This window comes from Girardinichthys multiradiatus, chromosome 13 (genome assembly GCF_021462225.1).
Source record: "Girardinichthys multiradiatus isolate DD_20200921_A chromosome 13, DD_fGirMul_XY1, whole genome shotgun sequence".
NCBI classification, from domain to species: Eukaryota; Metazoa; Chordata; class Actinopteri; order Cyprinodontiformes; family Goodeidae; genus Girardinichthys; species Girardinichthys multiradiatus.
This window is the reverse complement of record NC_061806.1, coordinates 28,824,386-28,834,580: the sequence shown is the minus strand read 5'-3', so window position 1 is coordinate 28,834,580 and position 10,195 is coordinate 28,824,386. Positions and strand designations below refer to the sequence as shown.

At 45.7% G+C, this 10,195-nt stretch overlaps 2 protein-coding genes across 5 annotated transcripts; both read left to right on the top strand.

Moving 5' to 3' along the window:
• Window positions 1-554: 554 nt before the first annotated feature.
• On the top strand, window positions 555-2,459 carry lsm10 (LSM10, U7 small nuclear RNA associated). Its single transcript, XM_047382989.1, has 3 exons — window positions 555-827; window positions 952-1,198; window positions 1,855-2,459. Exon 3 carries the CDS (start codon window positions 1,877-1,879, stop codon window positions 2,276-2,278), a length of 402 nt encoding a protein of 133 aa, XP_047238945.1. The 5' UTR covers window positions 555-827; window positions 952-1,198; window positions 1,855-1,876; the 3' UTR covers window positions 2,279-2,459.
• Window positions 2,460-5,093: 2,634 nt separating this feature from the next.
• On the top strand, window positions 5,094-10,042 carry eva1bb (eva-1 homolog Bb (C. elegans)). Of its 4 annotated transcripts, none has more exons than XM_047382988.1 (3): window positions 5,094-5,504; window positions 7,254-7,359; window positions 7,820-10,042. In XM_047382988.1, exons 2-3 carry the CDS (start codon window positions 7,293-7,295, stop codon window positions 8,257-8,259), a joined length of 507 nt encoding a protein of 168 aa, XP_047238944.1. In that variant the 5' UTR covers window positions 5,094-5,504; window positions 7,254-7,292; the 3' UTR covers window positions 8,260-10,042. The 4 variants fall into 4 exon arrangements, with proteins under 4 accessions (XP_047238944.1, XP_047238941.1, XP_047238943.1 ...); XM_047382985.1 differs by having other exon boundaries at window positions 7,250-7,359; XM_047382987.1 differs by lacking the exon at window positions 5,094-5,504 and adding an exon at window positions 5,515-7,136 and having other exon boundaries at window positions 7,250-7,359.
• The last annotated feature ends 153 nt before the right edge of the window (window positions 10,043-10,195 follow it).

Sequence of the window (10,195 nt, the reverse complement as noted above, 5' to 3'; positions counted from 1 at the left end):
TACTTGCAGAAGGGATTTAAAGTCCCTCCAGAGTTCTGGTTCTGCCCCGGGATCTCGTACCCCGTAGACGTGCCTGGAAAAACTCCAAAAGGAGGCGTCCAGGACCCGTCCTCATTATCTCTACTGCAGAGCCTCAAAAAAGGAGGCCAGGCTCTGCTTGCATCCAGGATTTCCTTCTCTCAGTCAAATCACTGCCCATCTCTGCATTGCCATGGCCAGGAGATATGGATCCTGTCTGGAAGAAGAAAATCCTGGATACAAGCAGCTGAAATAAGCTTCTTCCATCACTGAATTAAACAATAAATAATGTTTCATTTAGTACCAACAGGTCCAGTTCAAATCCAGTAAAAAATAAATATATAATCAAACCAATCATATAGATTTACATTCAATTAAAGACATGCAGTCTGGCTGATCACATGATCCCAACGGGAGCGGAAGCCCAGCGAGCCAATCAGAAAATATTATTACACTGACGGATCCATCCAGATGGTCTCTGTAGTCAGTTAAAGAGGCAGCAGGAGGAGGCATTATGGGATGTAGAAAACAGGGGAACAGCTGGACATTATCCCTGGATGTGGGGAGGACCGAACAGCCGAACTTTAAAGATATTTCAGCCCATTTAAACAAAGTAAAAGCGGAAAAGAATGAAACACACAGCGAGAGTGCAGTGGACTGTTACACCAGAAGGTGGCGGTAGTGCAACTTAAGAAAAACACGAAGAAGAGGATATCACGTCATCACTGTGTGGTAGCAGAGGGCCGACGGAAGGTTTTTAAATCGGAAAGAGAGAAAAACTCCCAGTTTATCCAGAACAACCAGTACAGGTAGGAGTTAAACTGGTTTTCAGCTCAAATATGCATCAGAACAACAAAATTATGCCGAGTTGATTTTCAAGAAGTTCTTCAGTTCTGATCCAGAATCTAAAATTGCGTTTATACTTTCCGACAGATCTATTCTGCAAACAGCAGAACGTTCCATCCCCATCCGTAGTTCTGAGATACGGATCAGAACCAGAACCTGGATACAAGCAGCTGTATTCAGCTTCCTCCGTGGGGTGGCCGAGTTCTAGAGATAAGGAGAGGAGTCAGCGGAGGAGGTCCGTCTGATCAGGATCATCGTGGACGTCTTCCACATTTCACTGGGAGCAGACCCAAGTCATTCCTTCACACAGCAGCCGAATATCACACTGAAACATGTAAGAAAACCCGACCTTTCATTTAAGAACAGTGGAGAAAGAAGTCCTACTTGAAGACAAAAAATATTTTAATAAAATCCTCAGAGATCCAGTTATCAACATCTTATAAAACAAATGTGGTCAGAACGTTTAACAACATTTAATCTATAATCCATGGCTTCCTGATTCTCTGGGGTATTATTATGATGTGATAAAGCCAATCATGAAAATGGGAAAGTCAAGGGAACACGTCATTCAAGTAAAGCAGATCAGTCAGACATCTGCCCTACTTGAAAACATCTAAGGGTCTGAACTGTCCCACAGCTTCAGTCAGAGCGTTTAAACCAGCTGGAACTGTGACAAACAAGGCAGGACGAGGACACGAGGTTGTCCTCCACCACACCGAGTCAGGAGGACGGGCCGGGCTCACTGTTGGAGCTGCAGCAAAGCGTAGGATCATAAGGTCTCCATGACGACCATTAGATGGGTTTTATCCTGGAAGGTTGAGACGTTTTTCCAGTCTGAACACAACAAGAAGAGAAAACAGAAATTTTCTTCTGAAAGTATGTAGATAAGAACAGTCATAAACCTAGAACTAAATACTAGGACCGGTTCAACCTCTAGAACTTCATCTGACACATTTCTGATCTTTAATCTTGACACTGCTCTTCCTCCAGACATTCCTGACGTTCAGAGTCTATGGAGTCCGAAGCGGCTCACTCCGCGCCATCCTGCGCCATAGTGAACTCCATTCGGGAGCGGACGATTGCAGAGAACAGCATGGTGGTTCTGCTGCAGGGTCTGCAGGGGGAGGAGGTCACCGTGGACCTGAGGAACGAGTGCACAGCCCGGGGCCGAGTGGTCAACGTAGACGCCTTCATGAATGTCCGTCTGGAGGACGTAAGGTACCGGGACCGACGGGGACAGAGCACCCGGCTGCAGGACCTGTTCGTCACCGGCAGGAACGTGCGCTACGTGCACATCCCCGACCACGTGGATATTATGAAGACTATCCAGAACCAGCTGGCTAAGATCCACAGAGTCCGAAACTTTGCCAGCGAAGGCGGCGGCAGGAAAGAGTTCGCCAAGAAGATGAAATGAGTCGTTTTATTTTATTTAATCTAATCTGGATTCTGCAGGTTCAGAGAATCCTCACATTTCAAACCTGGGCTCTGTTTTTCAGAACAATCGGACCAAAAGCTTTAACCATGGGTCCTGTGAGGGAGGCAGGCAAGCCGACTGACTTTGACTGTTAATAAAAGAACAAAACTGTCCAAAACAACCAGATCCAGTGTGTGGTTCTTCTGCTTCTCCTTCCTGTGATCCCGATTTTCCTCATATCTTTTCCATCTTCTAAACCATCTTCATTGTTTATTCCAAGTCCTTGTAGGGTCATGCAGTAACTTCTGCTTATCTCCAGCAGTCAGTGGGTGAGAGTTGGGTACACCCTGGACAGGTTACCATGTCCATCCCAGGGAGACAGGTACCCACACCTGGGAGCAGTTCAGAGTCTCCAGCTAACCTGACAGTGACAGGAAGTCGGAGTACCCTGAGAGAAGCGATTCATGCTCCACACAGAACTAGCTGGGAACCCAGAACCTGCTTTCTGTGAGTCAGAAGGTCTCGATGCTGAGAGATGCATCCGGAACCTGGCAGATCTACAAGAAGAGGCCCGAGCGCTGACAAGGTGTGAAGGTCCATTGATGTTATTCTTCTGGTTCTTATGGAAGGTGAGTCGGCGTTTTGGAGGCCTGAATATCAGGGCGATAATGAAGGTTCTCCTATCCTGTAGCTTCGTGTCACATGTTCTATTTAACATCCTCAGAGGTTGTGTGTTCAATTCTAGCCTCCCCAGCCAAATGCCCAAGCGTCCTTGAGCAAGGCACTGAATCCCAAGATTACTTTTATTTCAGGCAAAGTCCCACTGAGATCAAGATCTCTTCTATCAGGGTGATCAGGGTCAGAGGTCAGCTCAGATGTCATACTGATTCTAGGCATAAAAGCTAGTCTCTAATTTCCAGACAGTCCAGCAGCCGACTGGATCACAGCAACAAAAACCGGAAGCATCAACAGATTCATGTCTCAACGGTGAGAAACGTTTCAAATGATCTGAGTTGAGATGTTTGCAGCAGAGGCAGAAAACCTAAAACCACCAAACCTGCTGGAACATAGTGGATGACGGCTGCTGGTTCTTTGTAGCAGAGAACAAAGATAAGGCAGAACCTGAAAAATGTGTGTGATCCAGTGCATGAAGCTTCACATAAAGAAGCTTTAACATGCAGATCACAAAGATGAGGCAGACCTCTAGAACCTGTAATGGACCTTATAGAACAGGAACATCGCCATGATCCAGCAGGGCTTAGAACATCATGGATTTCAGTGTGTGGATTTGTGTTTAGTGATTTTGGGTCTGAATCCAGGCCTGGAGTGTGGATTCTCTCCGGGTACTTTGGCTTCCTCTCACAGTCCAAAAACATGACTGTTAGGTTAACTGGTCTCTGTTAATAGTCATTAGGTGTGTGTGTGTGTATGTGTGTGTGCGTGCGTGCATGCTGGTTTGTCCAATAGGTCTCTGTGTTGTCCTGTGATGGACTGGTGACCTGTTCAGTCTGGACCCCGTCTCTCTCCCAATGACTACAGGGGCGCTGGTGCCTGTCCTCGCAGCGTCAGCATCTAAACCTGCTGCAAGGACAAGCGGGTTTGGACGATGGATGGATGGACTATATGGAATTAGCAACAGTAAAAAAGCACAAGTTCAGTCAAATTTTACCGTCTTTAACGGACTGAAATGATGCACAACAGACTGTTGTTACTGATGCACAACCACACGTTTCTCCAGTGGATTTATCTCCCACAGCGATCACTGCATGATTTCAAACTTTAAACTCTGGACTCTTGTAGGCAGAAAGTCTTAATGACCAACGTTTGAAACTAAATGGACTCTTTACACATCAGTGTCTTCTGTCCTCAGTGGAGTTCGCCTGCTGCAGTTCCTCACCACTCAGAAAGAAACACCTTAATCAGCTTAGTTAGGTGGTAGAGGAGGTGGTTCATTAGCTTCATCTGCTGGCAGCATCAGGTCATAACTGGACCCAGACAGAGGATTGCACAGCTAGTCCAACACTTCAGAAGGTATGTTGGCACTGTGGAGCCTGATTAATTATTTTATTGCCACTGTGGTTTCATGTGTTTTTAAAGTGTTTCTTTTAGTGTTTCAAACCCTAAAACCTTCAGAATATTTTTAAAATGTGACCTTTTTATGGGAAACGCTCTGGGCAGCGCCTCTTAATGACAGCTGATCCATCTGGGTGTGGTTCTGTTCGCTGCTGAACAATGTGTCTGTGTTTGAGTCAGGAAACCATGGCGGTCTGCAGGAGGGAAAAACAAGCAGACGAGTTTCCACAGCCTCCCAGACATCCCTGCATCAGCGAGCCGGAGCTGCTGGGATCATGAAAACCAGCAGAAAGGAAGACAGTGTTTAGTTTGGAGATTGGGAGTTCCTCAGGAACAGGAATGCAGCTGGGAATTATAGGCATCTGTGTGTTATTCCAGGACAGGCCTGACACAACACAAGCTGTGTGTGGCTTAAAGTGGGACGAGCTGCAGGAATGTCCCTCAGCAGTGAGATCTTTGTTTTCCTCCTGACTGCGTTCAGCCTGAATGACAGTGGACCACATAATGAGCACTTGGTGCTTTGCTAAAAACATCAGCAGCGCCACATCAACACTCACACAGCTCAGAATAGCCCTTTAAACCACACAAACAATTCTTCTGCAGTGATGCACAGCAAGAGCTGCTGCTGGAGGCAAAAACACATCCTGCAGTTCTGGAAAAGAACCAGAAAACATGTCTGGATTTTTTTGTCCAGCAGCGGGTGAGGTGGAGAACCTACTGAGAACATGAAACATCACTCACCTGAGACCTGGGCGAGTCCAATTGATACCGGTAAACTCAGGTATTGGGTCAGGTGCAAACTGGGCTCCTCCCCAGGCTCAGATTAGTGTTAATCCAGGAGCCCCTGCAGCAGCCCGGCAGTCGCCCAGTTATTTCCTGTCCCACCCTTCGTCCCGAGCAGGGAGCAAAGTCGGATCAGACTGGGATCACCTCCCTCATCTCATAAAACAGCCTCCTGTTTGGGGCTTTTATTTTGAATTCTTGGTTTTACAAGCAGGAGTGTCATTTTTCTCTTGAAGAAGAAGCAGCTCTGTGGACACACTCTGAGGATGTCAGAGGATCCCAGATGAGGACAGCATGAACACTCCTCTATAATCTGACGGATCAGAACCGCCCTGGAGTTTTATAAGAAGAAACGTTCACCAGAATCAAGGTGAGTGAAGAAGAAAACTTGTTCTGTCACAGAACCAGACTGTCGAGCTGTAAGATAAATTTACAGCTTCGTCATATGGTTTCATGTGTTTTGAGTTGAACGGAGTCTTCCTCATCTGATGTGAAGAACCTGTAGTTCTGGTTAAGAACTAGATCAGATTATAAAAATAAAGTGAATAGAACTGAATGCCTGTAGTGGACCCAAACGAGACGATGTTCTGTTTATCTTTGTTTCTCTGCTGTGATCCAAAAACGTGAAAAGAGTTCAACTTAAAACCCACAACAAATAACCCTACTACTATTCTGCTCTGTTCTATTTGATTATTTTCTGTTTTACTCTGTTCTAGTCTGCTGTGTTCTATTCTATTCTACTCCAGTGTAATGTGCAGACTGGGTTCCAGCGGACTCTGTTTCTGTTCTTATGAGGGAATCCTGCCTCACATGAAGCCTCTAAATTATATCTCAGATATCAGCAGTTTACTTTCTGTTAGGAAATGTTTTCCTGTCTAACTTTCCAGCTGTCTCTCTGCCATCCGTCGCTTTTTGATGTTCTGCCAGTCGGTCCGTTAACAGAACCTGGTCGTGGAGACATGTTTTATAGGTGATTTAAGGTCTTATTTTTCTCGTTTTCTTCTGCGTTCTGCTTGAATCGGGTCAATGTGAGTCCTAAGGATGCTTCAGTCCCTATGTATCTGTGGTCCCCTGATGGACTGCGCACGATAGGTCTGCCTGGACCTGGGCTCACAATGGGTTCGCTAAATAAGCTCATATCAGCAAAATCAGTTGGCGGGCCAACCTGGGTCTTAGCCTAGGTCTCCAGAAGGTTTTGGATGAATCCGTTTAAAGTACTCAACACATCAAGAGTCCAGATGTGTCACTTTTTCAGGAGTTTCCAGGCCCACTATCCAACCTAAAACTTTATTTATTCCCTGAAGGGAGGGGGGGGGGTCAGTTGTCAGGAGCATAAATCCATTTATCAGACTTTCCTGGTAAACGCTTTAAGCTTTGCAAACATGGTTCATGCTCTGGCAGCAGCGTTCAGTCTCTAATCTAAACTAAAACAACCCAGTTTAAACCTGAACTGAGACCAAATTACCCCACTTATGTTGTTCAGGTCTGGGGGCTGTAAATTAAGTGTGCAGTCCAGTCCTGTTGTGGGTTAACTGTTCCCAGAGCCCCTGGTTCCCATTATGAAGGCCCCTCGGTAAGCTCCCATATCGACTATGAGCGTTACCTCCCTAAAACAAATAAAAAAAAGATTTTTAAAGAGCGCCGAGGGTCTGAAGGGTGATAAAGATCAGGGTGGGAGACGGCCCTGGCCCCCGATGGCAGCACCAGCTGGGTCGGTGGGGGCCGGGGGGTGATTGGGTACTCCCCGGGGAGACGGCATCAGAAAGGAAAACATTCAGCTCCCACGCACTTTGCTGCTGGAACCAGAGCGAATGTGGGAAATATCAGTCATCATGTTTAGATGGAGCTTTAACCGTGGGACCATCGGAGCTTTAAGGCTCAGTTCATCCAGAACATCCCAGCTGCTCTTGGGGACACACTACTTCAGAACAAGTACCTTCATGTTACAAAGAGCTCAGAGGAACAAAGACTGGAAGGATCCCCAGGTTTGAATCTGTTAAAGGTACAGTTACTGACCCAGATGCTGACGGTTATAGACCAACCGGTCCGATCCAGAATTACTGTTTCATGTTGTGATGTTTCTATATGTGTGTTCATCACCGTCTCTGCTTCCAGCTAGGATCTGCCTCCACAGCCTGATGGTGGATGTTTGAACAGGATGGAGCCTGGAAAGACAGATATGGAGCTGCTCAGTAACAGCATGGCCACCTACGCCCACATCAAAGGTCAGTAACTGTGCTTCCACACAACACTACTGATTCCTCTCACCTTCTAAAGGTCCTTCAGAGTCTTTCTTTGGATTTTAGTTGCTTTTAACTTGACCATTTTCAGAGGAACTTCACTCTGAAGGGACGAGCCAAAGACCTGCAGTGAAGTGAAGCCTGGATCTTTTCCAGAACATATCCTTGGTTTGATCTGACTCGTGTCTCATTGTTCTGGAGCTCGAAGAAGCAGCAGGAAGCTCATACAATGAGAACCTGGAGAAAACCCAGAGCGTGCATGGAGACAACATGCCATATGGAGGGCTTCAAACCCAGAACCTTCGGGCTGAAAAGCAGCTGAAATGCAGTGCACAGAGAGATTGTCCTTCACAATAAAAATAAATCAGAATTTTCTCCTCAGCACCTGAGACACCTCAACCTCAATCGTGAAGTAAAGGAGTGTTTGTTGTCTTGTGTTTTTCAGCCAATCCAGAGAGCTTCGCTCTTTACTTCATGATGGGCGTCTCATTCGGGCTCTTCATGGCGCTCTGCCTCCTGATTGCCGGCATCGCCTGCAGGACCCACCGCTTCAGAAGACCTCCTCCAACGCCCGAGATGAGGCAGCTCAGAGAGTCCAGCAAGGATCAGGAGGAGGAGGAGGAGGAAGAGAGCATGTCAGAGGTAGATGGGATGGAGTCTGGGTTGGAGTCTGAGAGCAAAGTGACAGGGGGGCCCCTGAGCGAGCGCAGCAGCCCGTCTAACGGCACTCTGAGGAGCCTCAACGTGTTCACGTCTGCGGAGGAGCTGGAGAAGGCCCGGCGTCTGGAGGAACGGGAACGGATCGTCCGCGAAATCTGGAGAAATGGGCAGCCGGACATCCTGGTTACTGGGACGGGAACGATCGGACGGGTGCATTACCACTGACTTTAACCAGAGGGAAGCAGGACTGAGATGTTTCTGCCTGGAGTGATTTTTATTTATCAGGTTTTTAACCCTTCCAGCAGAGGGCGCTCCACTCATCTCTGAGTTTCTAGTTAAACGAGGAAAGCTCCAGTGTTCCCAGTAAGCCCAGTTCCAGAATGACTCTGAAGGTTCCAGTTTCCTTATTTCCTTTTTGAAATGAACTTCAGACGAGTGAAGCTGAACTGCTACACTTAGATGACCAAAAACCTCAGAACCAGGGAGAAACATTTCATTTATTTTCCTTTACTTTTGGGAATTTTGACCAAATGTCCCAGCCTTTAAACTTTTATATGAATGTTTTTAATGCAAACTGAAACCCGAAATGAACTGAACCCGTTAAGAAAAGGTTAACTAGTAAACCAAAGGAAAAGTGAAGGTTTAATCCTGTAATCTGGTCCTCATCTGCTCACTCTGATTATTCAGCTTTATTTAAATCATTCTGGTGTCATTTACTATAAATGAGTTTTATTGTTGGTTTATTTCTTCTTCACTTCATGAAGACAGCAGGTTAGCTCAGTTAAGTGAAGAACATTTAAAGCTGGACTGCAGATGTTTCCTGGTCTTCATGATCTTCTCAGACCATCTGATAGCTTCTGTTCTGTAGATTCTGAAGTCGAGCTCCAGTTAAAACCCATTTTATTAAATTGATAAATACACCTGTTGACTGGACTGGATCTTCCAGAATGATCTTCTGCTGTGGAAAGTCTCTTACCTCTTTGACAGCATGAAGTTCTGGGTTTGTTGCTACAGAAAGACTAAAAACTTCATGCTCCCATCTGAGAAAGTTTTTATAATAATTGTTGGATAAGGAGTAATAACAGGAGCTAACAGAAACCCAGATGAACTTTTACCAGATTCTGTCTCCGAGCCATCACTTCCTGTGTTCCAGTTATAACCCGGATCTCCTGTGCCAGTCTGTGCCAATGTTTTCTATTCAGAACCCTCTGGGGTCACTCAGAGCAAAGACCCAGGAGATGGTTTAGTTTCTCAGGACTTTCACTGATTAGACGTGTTTTGAGTTCCTTCAAATTTTCCATGTCAAACACAAACCCGAACATTTGTTGTTATAATTGGACTTTATGATGATGTGGAAAAGTCTGTTCATTTATTTATGGTCTGAAGATCTGGACTCTTTCTGAGGGTCGTTTAGTTTTCCAGACTGACTGACATGTTGAGGTTCTGAACTTTGCACTAATGTTCACACGGAGCTGCGTTCCCAGTTATAAACACATTTTTCATTGAAGCCATAATTTCCTATTTCCCTTCCTTCAATCCAGAACTTTCTGGATTCTGTAAGGTCGGGATCCACAGTTCTCTGGGTTTCTTTCATTGTTTTCTTTAGACTGGCAGATTCTTATTATTTTTAACCTCAGTTAACAGTTATTTCCAAAGAGCTGCACTGACCTTTGTTGTAATTATTTACCGTTGACCTGCTGGAGGTTTTCTACTGGAAGGTTTAAAGAAACTTCTACATGCGGAGGAGCTGTGGGGGAAGTGCTGACCCGGTGACCAGCAGTGAGATGTTCCACCTGAAGCTTCATGAAAAGCTGTAGGAGCGTGGATGCTCCTACACGCATGTTTATCTTTTAGGAATCAGACAAAGGAAAACATAACTTTCCAGATTAGATTTTCCAATATTAATCTTTCCAGTGAACAAATAGCTTCATGTGAATCCTCTTCTGCTGTGTTCTGACTTACAGGTTAAACATTTTAAATGAAAATAAAGATGTTAACGCCTCTGACAGTTCTAGCTCAGTTTCTCTGAGAGTAAATGTCGGCAGACCTGAAGCTGGCGGGTCTGGTCAGACCATTAGACCAGAAGTTATTCCAGCTTCCTCCAGGTTCTGCAGCTTCTGTATGTGCTGAACAAAGACTGTGTGGAGCTGCAACCCGACAA

Coding starts and splice junctions, on each gene's coding strand:
- lsm10 (XM_047382989.1), top strand. CDS start 1,877: ATGGAGTCCGAAGCGGCTCACTCCGCGCCATCCTGCGCCATAGTGAAC.
- eva1bb (XM_047382988.1), top strand. CDS start 7,293: ATGGAGCCTGGAAAGACAGATATGGAGCTGCTCAGTAACAGCATGGCC. Junction 7,360..7,819: donor CACCTACGCCCACATCAAAG/GTCAGTAACTGT, acceptor TGTGTTTTTCAG/CCAATCCAGAGAGCTTCGCT.